Source organism: Carlito syrichta, unplaced genomic scaffold (assembly GCF_000164805.1).
Source record: "Carlito syrichta isolate Samal-C Ts95f unplaced genomic scaffold, Tarsius_syrichta-2.0.1 Scaffold316502, whole genome shotgun sequence".
In the NCBI taxonomy this organism is placed as follows: Eukaryota; Metazoa; Chordata; class Mammalia; order Primates; family Tarsiidae; genus Carlito; species Carlito syrichta.
This window is the reverse complement of record NW_007260598.1, coordinates 601,323-619,414: the sequence shown is the minus strand read 5'-3', so window position 1 is coordinate 619,414 and position 18,092 is coordinate 601,323. Positions and strand designations below refer to the sequence as shown.

The 18,092-nt window shown below is 42.3% G+C and overlaps 1 protein-coding gene across 1 annotated transcript; it reads left to right on the top strand.

Moving 5' to 3' along the window:
* The first annotated feature begins 5,300 nt into the window (after positions 1–5,300).
* DNTTIP2 (deoxynucleotidyltransferase terminal interacting protein 2) lies at positions 5,301–17,692 on the top strand. The gene is made up of 7 exons (XM_008074609.1): positions 5,301–5,378; positions 6,273–7,888; positions 11,024–11,162; positions 12,903–12,998; positions 14,141–14,305; positions 16,653–16,762; positions 17,536–17,692. The coding sequence occupies exons 1-7, from the start codon at positions 5,307–5,309 to the stop codon at positions 17,627–17,629; spliced, it is 2,292 nt and encodes a 763-aa protein (XP_008072800.1). The 5' UTR covers positions 5,301–5,306; the 3' UTR covers positions 17,630–17,692.
* The last annotated feature ends 400 nt before the right edge of the window (positions 17,693–18,092 follow it).

Here is an 18,092-nt window from a genome sequence, read left to right as displayed (position 1 = left end):
TGCACTCCAGTCTGGGTGACAGAGTGAGACTCCAACTCAAAAAAAAAAAAACAAAAAAAATAAATACATCTTTTTCAAAAGCTCATTCTTATGAGACAGAAAGGAATGGCTTCTGTTGAGACAAGAATAGTAAGGCTGGAAAAGGCATCTGTTATGAAAGAGACTAAACTTGCCCACCTTCCCTATACATATCAGAATGTGGCTGTGTGTAATTCTACGACCAAACTCAAACAAAACCTTTGCTGTTTCCTCGGCAATGACTCAGTGTGGAAAATGTCATCCAAGATTTTGATGTGCCTGTTGGCCCATTATTTTAAGGTTCTGTTTTATGATTAGCATTACTTATTTTGATTCTGCTCTCTTTTCCCTGCTTCTTTGCCCAAATACTCATGAGTTGAAGGCTGGAAACAACTCAAATATCTGTCACCAGTTGAATGAATAAATCAACTGTTGTGTAGTCATATAATAGAATACCACTCAGCAATAAAAAAGAATGAACCACTGGTATATGCGGTAACATGGATGAATTACAGAAGCATGAGTGACAGAAGCAGATGCAAAAGAGTACTTATAGTATTATTTCTTTTACTGAAACTTTAAGAGAAGCAAAATTAATCTGTAACTGTACTAGTTATCTCTTGCTGCCTCTGGGTGCCTTGAAGTCACCCAGACACAGCAATATGTAAGTCAGGACTGCAGTCTCTTCTGAAGGCTTGAGTGAGGGCTGGTCTGTTTATAAGCTTACTCGTGTAGTTATGGGCAGGACTTAAGTTTCTCACGTGTCAGACTGGGGTCTCTGTTCACTGGTTTAGCCTGAAGGCCTCTCTCAGTTCCTCACCATAAGGTCCTCTCCATAGGGCAGCTCATGGCATGCAGCCAGCTTCCCACAGAGTGAATGACTGAGGGAGAGAAAGATGGAAGCCAGCCTTTCATTAATCCCAAAAGTGACATTCATCTATTTTGTCATATTCTTTATAAGTCACTAAGTCCAGTCCACATTCAAGGGTTTGAAGACCAGAAGATAGGAGGCCCTCTTATAGGTCAAACTTAATTTAAATGTAATGTTTTATTTAGCTGGACATGGTAGTGCGTGCCTGTAGTTCCAGCTACTTGGAAGGCTGAGGTGGAAGGACCGCTGGAGCCCGGCAGATCGACGCTGGGGTGGCCATAAGCATGCCACTGCACTCCAGCCTGGGCAATGGAGTGAGACTCCAACTCAAAAAAAAATAATGTTTTATATGTAACAATGCAGAATGACCATGAACAGTATGCATTTTAAGAAGGCTCAGCACACTGAAACTCGTCTTTTGATTACTGCCTAAAATTCCAGAGATTTTTGACACTTCGTTTTAAGAAGTTAATTAGTAAAATACAGGCTTTCCAGAGAGAATTTCCCTTTGAAGTAATAATAGTACCACTGACACTTGAACAACATTGGGGCTAGGGGCATTGAATCCCTCCCTGCACAGTTGAAAATCCACCGATAACACGTACCCCCAAAGTTTAACTACCAAGAGCCTACTGTGACCAGAAGCATCACAAATAACATAAACAGTTGATTAATGCATATTTGTATGATGTATCTTAGAATAAAGTAAGCCAGAGAAAAATGTTTAAAATATTGAGAAAGAAGCCGGGCTTGGTGGCTCAGCCTGTAATGCCGCGCCTTTGGGAGGCTGAGGTGAGTGGATTGCCTGAGCCCACGGGTTCGAGACCCGCCTGGGCAGCGAGACCTCATCTCTACAATAAATCAAAAAAAAAATTAGCCGGGTGTGGTAGCGCACGCCTGTAGCTCCAGCTACTTGGAAGGCTGAGGCGGAAGGATCGCCGGAGCCCAGCAGGTTAAGGCTGCGGTGGCCGGGAGCGGCCACTGCACTCCAGTCTGGGCGACAGAGTGAGACTCCAACTCATTAAAAAAAAAAAAATTTGAGGAAGAGATGTATTTACTGTGAAGTGGAAGTGGCTCATCAAAAAGGTCTTCATCCTTGTCTTCAAGTTGAGTAGCTGAAGAGGAAGGGTTGTTCTTGCTGTCTCGGGGTGGCAGAGGCAGAAGAAAATCTATGATAAGTGGACCTGCACAGTTGAAACTTGAGTTGAAGGGTCAGCCATACTGTATTTTATGCTGTATTTGATCCAGATCCCCTTGGGTAAGGAAGAGGGTCAGCAAAAAAACAGGGCAACCCGGAGAAGCCCTTGTAAGAGAAACAATGTGTCTTGGCCTCTAGTCAGCAGACCTGCAGATAGACTAGCTCAGTCTTTTCACAGTGTGATTATGCACTGACGTTCCATTTGCAGTATGTTTGTTGCTTGATCTTAGGTCATAAATGTTTGAATTAGGTTTTTTCTTTTTTTTGGTTTTACTTAAAAGGGGCCATGTTTGCAGGTGACTATTAGACACTGAATGACTTTCCAATATTCTCTCCAGTTTTCTACACCCACCCATTATCTTAACTGGTATTTTCATGCATTTGTGCAAGTTAAAGTCGTGGTGATGACATGAGTGAAGGCACGCAAGCCCTTTGACCAGTGTTCAGCAAACAGTAAACGCCCAGTACTATCATGACTGATGCTGGTGTTCTCTGCTGCTTGGAGCTCCACTCCCACCTTCCGCTAGTCCACTTCCTTCTTCTACACCGGCAATTCCAACCCATGACCCACAGGCTGCACGCAGCCCCCCCAACACCTTTTAACATGTGTTTGTTGGTGTTCATTTTCTTCATGACCTCATTTGTAGTTCCATTTTTGAAGTTCACAATCACACCTTATTCAAGACATGGCTTTTTTGGCAACACATGCATTTGTGAGCAGCTGTTTTCTATGATGAAGCACATGAAGAGCAAAATTTGAACAAACACTTTGACAAGCTCCTTGAGAACTCACTAAGAACTGTGACCACTTACATCGAGCCAGACACTGAGAGATTAGTTTTACAAAAACAAGGTCAAATTTCCTACTAGTTTTACATTGTTCTCACTTTCTAAACTTTATAATAAAAAATTTTTTAAAATAACTCTTATTTTTGTATAGATGCTAACTATATTATATAAGTTATGTGTGGCTCAAGCCAATTCTTCTTTAGTAAGTGTGGCCCAGGAAAGCCAAAAGGTTGGACACCTCCGGTCTACACTATCTTCCTCCTCTTCAGATCTGGGCAGTTTTCTGTTCATCTTCTTACATAGTCTCACTGCTACCTGGCCCTACTAAAATTCCTTCTCTTTTGCTCCTTGTCACATCCCCCACAAACGTTGATCTAGCCCCTCTCCATTCTTCTGGGATGAAGAAGCTTCTACTCACAGAGAAGACTGTTGTCTATCCAAATCCTCTCCTCCTACCTCTCCCCACTAAATCCTTGCACTCACCTCTCCTCTGCTTCCAGTGTCAACTCTTCCCTCCTGTATCCACGGAAGGTGCGTTCTTCTGTGGCTAAGTTCTCCACCTCTATTTTGCATTCAGTTCTTCGGTTGGAATTAGACTCTGCTGCAAACAGAAGAATCCCTACATAACAATAGGTTTTTTGTTTTTTTTTAAGAAGGATTTATTGAGAGGATAAAAAAATCTCCCACAGTGGGAGGGGACCTGAGGGGGTTGCCAACAGTAGCTTGTTAAGAGGAGTTTCTCTCAGGTGAAAGAACACAGAAATTCATATGGAAACAAAAACAACCATGAATAGCCAAAACAATCCTCTGCAAAAGAAACAAAGCAGGCGGTATCACATTTCCAGACTTTAAACATTATTAATAAGGGGCTCCAATAATAAAAACAGCCTGGAATTGGTACAAGAACAGGCATATAGACCAATGGAACAGGATATAAATTCTGGAAGCTAAAAAAAGTTGATCTCCGGCCAGGCTCGGTGGCTCAGCCTGTAATCCCGCGCTTTGGGAGGCTGAGGTGAGTGGATGGCCTGAGCCTGCGGGATCGAGACCCGCCTGGGCAGCGAGACCTCATCTCTACAATAAATAATCAGCCGGGCGTGATAGCACATGCCTGTAATTCTAGCTACTGGGAAGGCTGAGGCGGAAGGATCGCCGGAGCCCAGCAGGTCGAGGCTGCGGTGGCCGGGAGCGGCCGCTGCGCTCCAGTCTGGGCGACAGAGTGAGACTCCAACTCAAAAACAAAGAGCAGAGAGACAGCCCACAGAAAGGGAAAAAATATTGGCCATTTGCCGGGAAAACCAGCGACCTCAACTTCCCGGAAGCAAAACGAAGTCTAAGGGGCCCTCCTCTCCCTTATAAAAGACACGGCCATCGCTGGAGAGGCCACGCAACCCACAGCGACGGGACAGAGCGCGGCCAGCCGGCTGCGGAGACGAGCGACGGAGTCGCGCTCGGCGGGGAAGAGGGCGTCCACGGGAGATCCGCGCTCCGACCTGAGGAAGCGGCTTGCTGGGCTGCACAGGCCGAGGCGGGTTTGGAGGCCTCAGCCCTCCTGGCCGCCGGCGAGCCCGCCCGCTCCACACGCGTCCCGGGCGCCACGCTCCGTCCCGAGAGAGCCGGCCTCCTCTCCCGGCTCTGGGCCTTTCTTCCTCGCCGCGAAACGCGCCTCGCGCCCGACCGTCTCGGCTCCTCGAGGCCGTTGCCCCGGGTCACTCGGCCTACACACGCGTCCGCTTTGCGCCAGACCAAGCCTTTCGGCGCTGTCTTATTTCACTTCACAAATGACACACGAGTACTCAGTGTTTGGGGTTTTTGTTTTTTCGTTTTGAGCAGCCTCGACCTCCGGGCTCAAGCGATCCTCTCGCCTCCGCCTCCAGAGTAGAGGGACTACGGGCGCCCTATTTTTTGATTTTTTTTTTTAATAGAGACGACACCTCGCCAAGTTGCCGGGCTGGTCTCGAACGCCTGGGCTCAAGCAATCCTCCCGCCTCGGCCTCCCAAAGTGCGGAGTCACAATCATTGTCTTTTCTAAAAAGCTACAAGTCCCTCGGACGTGTCCCTTGGACACACGATGGCGACATCAAGACCCTCAGAGACTAGACAAGGAGGCGGACGGCAGGCAGGGCCGGCGGTGATCCTCCCGACTCGTTTGTGCGAGACGCGCAGTCGCGTCTGTCATGCAGGGCTCGATACCCTGGCGGGTGCTCCGGGCTGAAAGCGGCGTCGCAGTCAACGCGACCACGAACGCGGAAGCCCCGCCCCCGCCCGCGTCGCGCAACGCGCGGCTCAGCAGGCGGGGTAAGGCCGGCACGGAGTCTCGCGAGTTCGGGATCCGAGCGGAAAACCCGGGGGAGGTGCTTCTCGGTTGCACTTCCGGGGCGCCGGGGCGGAGAGACGCCGCGGTTTCTGCCGGGAGCTGGGGCCGGGAAGATGGTGGTCACCAGGTCCGCGCGGGCGCAAGCCGGCACCCCAGCCACGCGGGCTGGCGGCCCCCAGCAGAAGGTAGGAAGGCCCATTCTTCGCAGCCCCTGCAGAGCTGCGCGCAGGCCGGGGTACCGCGGAGGGATCTGGCGGGGTGTGCGGAGCTCCGCGGACAGGGCCCGAGCCCGCCGCGCGCTGGGTAGCCGGGCCCCGCGCTGAACCTACCCCAGAAGTCGTTGTGTCCTCACCACGATTCTCTAAGGCTTAGTATGGAAGAGGTATCTTGCTTGGGTTCGTCCCGTTCCCTAATTCAAGCCTCTGGACCATTCTGTTGACGCGTACCGGGAAAGGCGACTTTCGCCACGATGCGGAAGCCTCATTTAGTGGGGTTGAAAGGACATCGTTTTCGCGTGGGGAAGCTGGCGGTGACCCATTATCCCCTCCTTGGGCGTGGGAGGGCTGTGGTGACGCCGCTGGTGACTCTTCGTAGCGTTAGTCCGCTGTCTCATTCTGATTCTGCGATGAAGGGAGTAGCGGCGGCCGGTTTCGTGTATGTGAAGGCGAGGGCGGCGACCGAGTCCATCATTTGTTCCTAAACACATCTTTGCTCACAGTTGGTATTCCCCTCGTCCCCTCTTACGACGCACATGCGTCAGAATGTTAGGTCCATCCACCAAGTTTAACTTGAGTGGCAATTTTTTTCTCTTTATTGTTTGTTTTGCTTCCTGAAGTCAGATCCCAGAACTAGAGTGAGGCAAGTGAAGTAAATGGAGGATCGGATACAGTATTTAAATTTTTTATTTTTTAAGAAATTATGGGTTTGGTGTGTGTATTGCTGTTTTTAAAAATCTTGTTTACTTTTTCTTTTTTTTAAGTGCCCTCTTAAAGTTTTGCTTTTGGGTGCAGTACCTTATTTGCCTTACTCTTGTCCTAGCCTTGCCTAAATTACAGTGGGTTTTTTTTTCTGGCTTGCAGAGTTCTCCTAAAGGGATTCGAGCACATCCAGAAAGCAGGAAGGAACCTGAATCTGATGACCATAGCAATGCTGAATCACAGACCACTGGGAAACAAAATTCAGTCCCTAAAACTTCTAAAACCAGGAAGAAGAGCAGAACTACAGGCTCACTACCAGAGGTGACTGAATCATCTAGTGATGGAGACATCTCTGAAGCAGGGACACATTATTCTGTGTCTGAGCACCAGGATCCCATTTTAAGAGTAACTAGGAGAAGGCAGATCTTAATTGCATGCCCTACAGTATCCAGGGTTAGGAAAAGATCAAAAATAACTCCAACAAATGAGTCTGAAGAAATCGTCTCTGAAGCAGACTCTCATGCTTCAGGTATTTCTAGAATTGTTTTCTCCCCAGAAAGAACTACAAGAACCAAAAGTAATAAGGCTGAATTTCTGACGGATCCAGGCCAAAATTCACATATAGAAGCTGTATCTATTGCTGAGTTATCATGTTCGGACATTTCATCTTCTGGAATTGCAACTGGGACAACAACCAGGAGTATGCAGAAGAAACTACAGGCATGGACTAAGAAGAAAGATAGTAAGATTGTGCCAGGAAATGAGAAGCAAATAGTGGATACGCCTGTGAATTCAGAAGATTCAGAAGCCAGACAAACCTCTCATTTACAAACAAGATCTCCTTCTCAGATAAATAAGATAGATTTCTATCATAATGACTTTGATGATTCCTTCCACAGAAATTCAGAAAAATTACTAACTGGGCAAAAATGTCAGCATTTTACTGTAAGAGAGGACAAACAGGCCAGTGTTGCATCTCTTAAGGAAATAAAACAGAATTGTAAGGATTTGAATGAAGATGCCAACAAAATAATAGATGAGGAAAAAGAAAGTAATGAGAAGAGTTCTCAGGTGAAGAGTGATTCTGAACCTGAGGACACTTGCCTTCAGCAGTTACTTTCTCAGAGACATTCAACCCCCCAAAATAACAAGGCCATATCAGGGCCTTGTAAAATGAACTCAGAGGCTATAGTGAAATCGTTAGCTCAAACATTTGCAGTTGTGGAAGTTGACAGGTGGAATGAAGAGAAAAAGAGCATCATAAAAAGTGACTTGACAAAGTCTGGGGATTGTGGTGGTAGTGATGGTGATGAAGAGTCCACAACTACAGGTGTTAACGAAGACAACATTGAAAAGAATGCAGATTTTGAATGTGATACCAAACTGTACATATCTGAGCTCAATACAGCTAAAGATAAAAGTGATTCTGTTTTATTAGTCCTCAGCAGTGATGAAAGCCAGCAGTCTGAAAACAGTGAGAATGAAGAGGACACTGTGTGTTTTATTGAAAATAGTGACCAAAGAGAGTCGTTAAGTGAAGATCCTGGAAGTGTGTCATATGACAACGCATTGTTTGTAATTGACACAACTCCCGGATTGAGTGCTGATAAAAATTTTTACTTGGAAGAGGAAGACAAGGCAAGTGAGGCTGCTCTTGAGGAAGAAATAGAAGAAGAGGAAGAGGATGAAAAAAGTGAAGAAGAAACATCGGACCATGACAAAAGTGAAGATGAATTTAGCGATGAAGATGACTTATTGAATAGCACAAAGTCTAAACTGTAAGTTTTACCTTTATAAGTAAATTTTTGATATATACTTCATATGATTACCATAAAAATATGAAATGTAAGAAAGCATGGGAATTGAGAAAATTACTGCCTTGGGTTCTTATGGAAGAGCTCTTCTAGCCAGCATTTTCCTCATTTTGCTGGATACCTCATATATTTCCCACCAGTGATAGCTAAAAAGTGTTCCTTTTGGTGATATCTTGGCCCTCTGCACTCAAGAGAAATCTCATGGATCACGTAAGCCACACTTTTTTGCAAAACAGTGAAAAACAAATCATTTCATATTAAATAGTATAGGTGTTGGGACCATTTTTTTGGGTAATGATATTTGAATTATAATGAAATTTTGAACACTGAGGAACTTTATGACAAAAAAATCAAAATTTTATATCTTATATTTTTCTGACGTGTGAAACCATCACTGACATGGATTGCAGGTTCATGAATATATGTTGTGTAGCAATAGTTTGTCGCCTTCCTCCTGGTGTTTTTCTATTCTAGCAGGCAGTGCAGTCTCGTTTACTTCCTTCCACATTAATATGTAATTTATTGTCCAGTCTGCACCGCTGTGAAAGCACTTCACACGTTCTCTTTCTACATAACGCCAGCTGATTTTTTTAAACGTGTATCAGTTTATATTCCATCTCTTTATTTGCTCTTTTGTGTTATTTGAGTGGAAAACTTCAAGGAAACATACATTTTTTAAAAATTTGTGCTGGCATAAGTTCATCCTTATAATCACCAGCAACCTCTTTATGTCCCTGGAGCGGACCATTCAAGTTACTTGCTAGATTAACAATGTCCCCTCAGAGGGGACAGCAGAGTACAAAGTATATCTGTTAAGATTTTCCTGCATGACTGTTAAGAGCAATATAAAAGAGAGAAGAAAGTAGCTTTTTTTTTAACTTTTACTTTTTTTATTTTAAAGACGTGAGATACAATCAGGGTTAGGTACACAAATGTTCATTATGCAGGTACCCTTGTTGATGAGATGTGCCCCCCCTTCCCCAGGAAGACTCCTACTACTGTCAATCCTGTTTCCCACCCCTCTCCTGGCAGCTTCCTGCTACTGCCAATCCTTTTCTTATAGTATTATAAGTTCAAGGTCCACTTATGAGTGAGAACATGTGATACTCAGTTCTTCGATTCTGTGAAAGATCACTCAGTATTGTAGACTCTTAAGTCCATTCAGGTTGCTGTGAAGTTGATGATTTTGTTCTTCTTTATGGCTGCGAAATATTCCATCGTGTGTATGTACCACATTTTTTTTTTATCCAGTCCTCTTTTGATGAGCAGCATGGTTGGTTCCATGTTCTTGCTATTGTGAACAATGCTGCGATAAACATAAATGTGTAGGAATCTTTTTTTATAGAGTGATTTGAGTTCTTCCGGGTATATTCCCAGGAGGGAAATTGTGGGGTCGTATGAAAGGTTGATTTTTAGATCTTTTAGGAGTCACCACGCTGTTTTCCACAGAGGCTATACTAGTTTACACTCCTACCAACAGTGTAGAAGTGCTCCCTTTTCGCTTCATCCTCTCCGGTATCTGTTGTTTTTTGAGTTACTGATTATGGCCATCCTGACTGGAGTAAGGTGGTAACTCAGTGTAGTTTTAATTTGCATTTCTTTGATGACTAGTGAGTCTGAGCAGAAGGAGCAGCCAGGTACAAAGGGTTAAAAATCATCTGTTAAGATTTTCCTGCATGATTGTTAAGAGCAGTACAGAAGGGAGGAGAAAGTAGCTTTTTTTTACATGTTAATTGTGGAGGAATTGAGAAATAGACATATGAGAAAGTCACCTATAATCCAATCCATAACCCATTGAAAAGTGCTCATATTTAGAGCTTTTTGTTTTCCTCATGTATTTATTTATTTTATTCATTCATTCATACATTCATTCGAGTCAGGATCTCACTCTGTCATCCAGGCTAGAGTGCATTGGCACACTCACGGCCTCTGCAGCCTTGACCTGCTGGACTCAGGCAATCTTTCTACCTCAGCATTCCAAGTAGCTGGAACTCAGGCACGTGCCATCATGCCTGACTAATTTTTCTTTTTTTAATTGTAGAGACAAAGTCTTGCCAAGTATCCCAGGCTGGTCTCAAATCCCTGGGCTCAAGTAATCCTCGCCTCTGTGTTCCACAGTGCTGTAATTACAGGTGTGAGCCACCATACCTGGCCCACTTTTTCTGCTGTAAACTTGTTTTTCCTAGGCAAAGTCCCCTGGTGGCAGTGTATCCACTAGAAATAGGCAACCTTGAAAGGAACTACATATAACAGATGCCCAGTCTTTACTTGCAAACCAATGAAATCAATCTCAGGCTAGGCTCAGGCATACTTGTTTTTCAAAAACCACATTCTTCTTCACGTTAATTGTAATGTACATACAGGGTTGAGAATTACTGCCGAGGCAATGCAGTAGAATGATTTCACTTTCTGGTAAAGGTTTATTATGCTTTTAGCCATAATAATTGGGGAAGAAAATGACAATACATCCAAAACATGCTTGCTTGTAAGGAGGACCCTTCCGTAATATAAAGTAAAAATTCTTATTACATAAGTATAACAGGGGTCCAGGCCAACTATGGAAAATTCTGATTTGCTAGGTCTAGAGTATGATATTAACATTCTCAAAATACTTCTGTGCGATAGATGCTCGTTGCTATATCACTTATTTAGAAAGACCAAGTGCCCTTACTCATCCAGGAAACCAGATTCAAGAACCTGCCTTCTCACTGGTTTTAGAGATGGAGATACATATGTTTATTAACTCACTACCTATATATGAAGTTGAGATAAATGGCTGAGTATATTCCTTTCTGCCCTCTTCTGTAATTTCTTTCTTTATGAAATCTATCTTTAAGAAAATCTGGGGAGTAGATTTGGATGTTTCCTCAGAAGGTGTTTTGTTTAATTTATTATTTATTCAGGGTTTCTTCTAAATTACTAGATTTAAAATACATATTTATTCAGTTTTTCAGGAACTCTATTTTAAAAATAAGATGCTTTTTTTTTGTCATTGACAACATAAGGGAAGAAAACAATAAGGGATTTTTAAAAATGCAATTTTATTTTGTTACATTTTGATTTACTTACTTGATCTTTAAGTGATAATTTCTCTTTCAGTCTGAAGTTAACAAGCAGCAGCATAGACCCTGGTCTGAATATCAAGAAGTTGGGTGGTTTGTATATTAATTTTAGTGCAGACAAACTACAGTCTAACAAGAGAACCCTAACACAGATCAAAGAGAAAGAGCAAAATGAGGTAAGTTACATGAATTCTTGTGTTAGGTTTTTTCCCACGGGGCTAACCAATTACTTCTAGAAATCAGTCCTTTGATAAAAGAATAATTTCCCTACAGTGAAAAACCTTATTGGTCTTATGTGTTCCTTTTTCCTTTTTTCTTGGTTTTTTTGGTTTTTTGCTTGTTTGTTTTGAGGAGTCTCACTCTGTTGCTCAGGCTGCAGTGCAGTGGCATGCTCACAGCCACTGCAGTGGCATGCTCACAGCCACTGCAGCCTTGTCCTGCTGGGCTCAGGTGATCCTTCTGCCTTAGCCTGCCAAGTAACTGGAACCACAGGTATGCACCACCAGTGAGGTCTTGCCAAGTCATCCAGACTGGTCTCGATCCCCTGGACTCAGGCAGTCCTCTCACCTCTGCCTCCCATAGTGCTGGGATTACAGGCATGAGCCACTGCACCCGGCTTTTTTCTCCTTTTTCTAAAGCAGTCATTAATTTTTTTAAAATAAAATTCTATCTGTAAAAGATAACGCATAAAAAATAAATTAATACAGAATCAGTATTTCTTTTCTTTCACCCACCAACTATGATCCCAGGAGCTCTGTTTTCTTCTCTGTTCTTGCTATACTTTTAGTTTTTAAGTTCTTAACAATTGTGACCCTGTTGAGAATTTGAAAGCTGTGAGTGCCTGCCTTCTCCACCAGGAGAAAAATGCACATGTGCGTGTTGATGTATAATTTTACATGTAGTTTCAAAAGAAAACTAAGGTAACCTTACCCAAACTCTTAGATTTAGCCAGCACTTTGTACTTCTTTCTCTCAAGTCTGTTTTCTAGCCTTGATTGCTCTTAACTTCAGATCTTTACATGCAAGTGCCTGTGTTTGTTCATTTAGATGTCCTAGGAGCACTTGACCTCCCTAATTCCCAGAACATACCCTGCTCTTTCCCAGGCAAGTGCAGCGATCATTGGTCACTATCCTTGGGAAACATTCTTTGACTCCCTGTTCTTCCCCCACAACTCCCCTATGCTTCTGTAACATCAATTCATTACAGAATAATGATCAGTTCATTATTGATCATGTGATATAATTGTTAACTTACTCTTTTATCTTTGTATTCCTAAAATGGAGTTTCTCAATCTCCGTATTCCTGGTATTTTGGACTGCATAATTATGCTGTGGCAGGATGTCCAGTGTATTGTAGGATGTTTACCATCCTTGGTCTCTACTCACTAGATGCCAGTAGCATTCTCCTTTCTCCCCACCACCACCAAAGATATCCCCAGACATTGCCAAATGCTCCCAATTGAGAACCATTGTCCTAGAGCCTAGTATAGTACTTTTTTGTTAAGTAAATATCATGCCCTCTTTTCTGAGGGATAGGAAAACCTAGACTGCTATTGTACCACCCAAAAACTTCTAGGCCTGAACCTAAATTGGATGACTGTTAATTTCTGAGTTGATCATTTCTAATGTCATTCCCAAATTAATGCTTGTACTGTGTTCCTATGAACTAGTTTGGGGTCTAAGGAACATTCTTATTTTGTTCTTGTATTTGGGGAGATACTGTTTACCCTGAAGCTCCTTTTAATCACACAGTTTCAGAAGATTTAATTATCCTAGGGCAAGTAACAGAAAATGCAAAAACTACTTAGGAAGAAGATTAACAAATTTGACTACACAAAATTGTTAAATTTATATAAGTTTAAACTTGAATAAATCGTATAACATTCTGACATTTTAAAACCAATTTTGTTTTTATAGCTTCTGCAGAAGTCCATCATTACACCTGATTTTGAAAAAAACCACTCTGTCCCACCATATAGGGAATCAAAGTATCAACTTCAGAAAAAGCGCAGAGTAAGTATAGTGACTTACTTAGAATGCTTAGATGTGTTTGGCTGTCTGTTTCAGCCGAAGAAAATTATTACAGATATCTAAGGGTTGTAAAATACGGTTACATAAACACATTTTGTATGGTTTTTAACATCTTTGCAGCCACAGTGGTACATGTATAGGTATAGCTTTTTTTAAGCAACATCATAGAGATTGCTTTTATCTGTTGTTTCAAGTAGCTATCAAGAGAGCTTAGAGGAAAGGTAAGGATGGTATTCTAATAAAGTCACTTGATAGGGAGCTCCTGGCACATGGTAGGAGCTCATTAACTATTTCTTTTATGAATAAAAATAAAATGATATAACTGGCTAGGAAGAATAGTAGTTTCTATTTTATTTTAGAAATAATAAAGATTTCTAGACCACAGTGTTGAGTGGCTTTCTGAGACAGCTGGGCAACTGAATAAAAATAATGTTTGCATATAAGTTCTAGATGTGAAAATGTTTTTTGTACATTATCTCTTATATGGTCTATTTTAGACAATTTAGAAAATATATATGTATATATTTTTCTTGTTTGATTTGGTTTGGTTTTTGTGTTTTGAGTTGGGGTCTTACTTGGTTGCCCAGGCTGGAATGTATGACACAATCATGGCTCACCACAGCCTCAACCTCCTGAGCTCAGGTGATCCTTCCACTTTGGCCTCCTGAGTAGCTCGGACTACAGGGTTGGACCACTGTGTCCGCCTAATTTTTTTTAAACTTGTGGAGATGAGATCTCAATGTATTGCCCAGGCTGATGGCCAACTTCTGGGCTCAAGCAGTCCTTTTTCCTTAGCTTCCCAAAGTGCTGGGATTACAGATGTGAGCCACCATGCCTGGCTGAAAATTGAAGTGTAACTCCCAGCAAGTCAGCAGTTACTTACTGAAATACAAAGTAGATTTTAAGGAGCGCTCTCATTTACAAAACTAATAATGCTATGCCTAATTTGTCAGAGAAATAATTTTTTGTGATTTATAAAGATGATTCTGGAGATAAATGCTTTATATGAAGTAGCCATTTGTTTTTAATTAACAAAAATTTTTATATGTATGATTTTGGGGGAAATGAATTATAATGTATACGCTCAGCTGTTACAATATTTATTTCTGAAATCTGTATTTCAGAAAGAGCGGCAGAAAACAGCAGGGGATGGCTGGTTTGGTATGAAAGCTCCAGAATTGACAGATGAATTGAAAAATGATCTCAAAGCACTGAAGATGAGAGCAAGCATGGACCCAAAAAGGTTTTACAAGAAAAATGATAGAGATGGCTTCCCCAAGTACTTCCAGGTATGAAGCAAATAGAATAGTGGTAATGATCTGTGAATTTTTTTTTTTTTTTTTTTGAGTTGGAGTTTCACTCTGTCACCCAGACTGGAGTGCAGTGGCCGCTCCTGGCCACCGCAGCCTCGACCTGCTGGGCTCCTGCAGTCCTTCCTACTCAGCCTTCCAAGTAGCTGGAACTACAGGCACACGCTACCACACCCGGCTAATTTTTGATTTATTGTGGAGATGAGGTCTTGCCAAGTTGCCCAGGCGGGTCTCAAACCTGTGGGCTCAGGCAGTCCACTCACCTCAGCCTCCCAAAGTGCGGAATTACAGGTTGAGCCACCGAGCCTGGCTGGTGTGTGAATTTCAGTTTGGAAAGCACTATAGTGGTCTTTAAAGTTTTCTCTTAAAATAGATAAATATTTACAGTGTGCATGCCTAATATTGACAATACCTGTGTGTAGGCCATATGATAATGAGCAGAACCCAACTCAGCTACTAGTTTATAATGGGGTCCCATGTAGAGAGACAGTATTACACATGGTTTTCAGGTCTAAAACTTACTGAACCTATAAGGTTCAATTTGTGAACATATGAATAGTACTAGCATAAGAACAAGGATCCATGCAGGATGGAGAGGCAAAGGGGGAATCATTTGTATCAATCCCCTTCTTTTGAGTTTCACTCTGTCACCCAGGCTGTTGTACTGTAGCCTTGATTTCCTGGGCTCAGGTGGTCCACCTCATCTTCCCAAGTAGTTGGGACTATAGGCACTGCACCAGCATGCCCAGCTAAGTTTTTGATTTTTTTGTGGAGATAAGGTCTTACTGTATTGTCCAGGCTGATCTCAAACTCCTGGGCTTAAGCGATCCTCTCGCCTCTGTCCCCAAAGTGCTGAGTTATAGGCATGAGCCACTGCACCCAGACTCCCTTCCTGTCTTCAAAGTAGAGGAGCATCTACAGGCAAATTCTGAGAACAGTTAAAAAGTTGGTGTTTTTGTTTTTGAGTTGGAGTCTCACTCCGTCGCCCAGGCTGGAGTGTAGTGGCATGCATGCGCACAGCCACCCCAGCATCGACCCGCTGGACTCGGGTAATCCTTCCGCCTTTCAAGTAGCCAGAACTACAGGCCTGTGCTACCACACCTGGCTAATTTTTTAAAATTTATTGTCGGGATGAGGTCTCACCAAGTTGCCCAGGCTGTTCTTGAACCCATGGGCTCAGCAGTCCCTTCACCTCAGCCTCCCAAAGTGCTGGGATTACAGGCTTGAGCCACCGCACCCGGCCGAAAAGTTGGTTTCCAGAGTGTCTTTAGATGAAAGTCCATCTGACTCGTCCTCAGGTGCACTTCGTTCTTGACTGCCTTGTCACTCATCTCTGGATTAGTGTAATGGTCTTCTGCCTACAGGTCTGCTCCTCCAGTCCATCTTTCATACCGTAGCCAGTCATGTATTACAAAGAAAAAAAACGTGTTCGTGTTACACCTGTGCTCTGAAACTTTCAGTGATTCTTTATGACCTGTAGGGTTAAGTCTGTATACCTTACTTTGGCTCTTAATAATCTGCTCCCAAACCAGCTCGCTTGCCCTTCTTTTTGTCACATGGCCCTTTTATATTCCAGCACACTCAGCTATTCAGTCTTCTCAGAATGTACATACCAGGCTTTGCATCCTTTGAATGCGCACGTTTGGTTCTTGTTTGTTTGGTGAAATTGTATCCATACATATCCAAGCTAAATTGTCATCTGTCAAACCTTCCTAGGTAGAATGGGTTACTTAGTCCTCAGAGCATCCATAGTGTTTTGTTCAGTATATGTTACTCTTAATTTTTTAGTTACCTTTCTGGTGTTTCCTCAAGGCCAGACTCCTTGTTGCAAGGACCAGATGTTTTTGGTGTTTGTTTCCCTACACGTAGCACAGTGCCTGGCACATAGTTGTGACTGTAAATTTGAGCCAGTTGAATGTAGGAATAAATACAGGGTGGTGACTAAATATGCTGTAAGCTGGCAGCACCTAGGGGGCCAAATAGTGTGTAGTAGAATGTATGTGGCTAATTCATTGATTTCGGACACTAAAACAAAAAGTTTATATTACTTGTTCCATTTTTTGTCTTTTAGTTACACGATTCATTATGAATTTACTGTTTAGCACTAAATTATATAAAAGAAATGTTGGATATACTGTAAACTGATGAGGAAACATTAGCACCAGTGTGCTGCTACATTTTTTGCTTAAAAAGTGGCAAAATAATATTAGTATAACATAAGCTTGTGTTTTCCATTCCTTTCTGTAAATATACTTAGCTATATAAAAGCAATTTGGCAATTTGGCATTCAGATATTGTATGTCTTATTTCAATCAATTGTTCATAGATTGGAACCGTTGTTGACAATCCAGCTGATTTTTACCATTCACGAATTCCCAAGAAGCAAAGGAAAAGAACTATTGTGGAAGAATTGCTGGCCGATTCTGAGTTTAGAAGGTAAAGCAATTTATTATTTTATAATATGTAAAAGTTTCCTTAAAATATGTGTAAACTTCTAAAATATACTCATTTTAAAAGAATAACCCATTAACATGAGTATATGTTTGCATGAACATAAAACAAATTTAGTGCACATCTCTTTAATGTCTGGCTTAATTAAAGACGGAGCCTCATAGGTGCTTCTGCAGATACCACATGTCCTGTAGCACTGGAAAACTGTATACTCATGAAAGAATGAGGATAAAAAAGGCAATTAACGCCTTAGTATTACTGAGAAATAGTTTTTACCTGATGGACCCTCGAAAGGGTTATCTGCAGACCACACCTTAAAAAACCATTGGTCTATAGCAATGCTTTTTAATACTCTGCATTTTCAGGTTAAGTGTAACTGTTTTGCTTAGTCCTTATTTTTGCACTTTTATCCCAGAAAAATGTTGAACACATTTGACCACACCTGGTAGATGATTACAGTGCTTGTGGCTCTACAGGCTGCCCATTTTTAAAAGTTCTCCTCCTACCTTTGCTGTGTTTTTCTCACTAGATTGCAAGCTTGGAAGGCAAGAGAGACTATAGCTGTCTTGTTCACTGGGCTATCTCCAGCATCTAGTATGGCTACAGATACATGGTGGCAACTTAGTACATATGTGATGAATACATAGTAAAAATGCAAAAAAATTTGGAGGTTTAGAACCCATGTCCCAAGATTATATTAACTTCTAATGCCTGGTGCACTGTACTTTAGAGGATAAAGGTTTGATTTTTCTTTTTAGATATAACCGAAGAAAGTACTCAGAGATCATGGCTGAAAAAGCAGCAAATGCAGCAGGAAAAAAGTTCCGAAAGAAGAAGAAATTTCGCAATTAAGATTTACCAAGAAAACCACATTTTTTGTCTCCCTTTTGCTTACTAAAGATGTTTGAAAACTAATGCTATCATCCGAGTTAATTTACCGTAGACTGGCCCTGCTTACGTGTGGATTTCTGTTTTGAAAAAGTTTGGGAGAGAGTTGATCACATGCCCCTTGGGAAATAGAGGTGTCTACAAAGATCCACCCCAGCTTATACTCTTTAAGGAGTAAAAGGGAAAAGAGTCTTAACCATTTTTAGGTACTTGATTTTTTGGTAAAGTTTTCAATGGTTGTGTAAAGCAAATGTAATTAAAAGATAGTATACAGCCAGGCTCAGTGGCTCGGCCTGTAATCCCACACTTTGGGAGGCTGAGGTGAGTGGATTGCCTGAGCCCGCGGGTTCGAGACCAGCCTGGGCAACTTGGCAAGACCTCATCTCTACAATAAATCAAAAATCATCCGGGTATGGTAGCGTGCGCC

Coding starts and splice junctions, on each gene's coding strand:
- DNTTIP2 (XM_008074609.1), top strand. CDS start 5,307: ATGGTGGTCACCAGGTCCGCGCGGGCGCAAGCCGGCACCCCAGCCACG. Junction 11,163..12,902: donor AAGAGAAAGAGCAAAATGAG/GTAAGTTACATG, acceptor TTGTTTTTATAG/CTTCTGCAGAAGTCCATCAT. Junction 16,763..17,535: donor GCCGATTCTGAGTTTAGAAG/GTAAAGCAATTT, acceptor TTTTCTTTTTAG/ATATAACCGAAGAAAGTACT.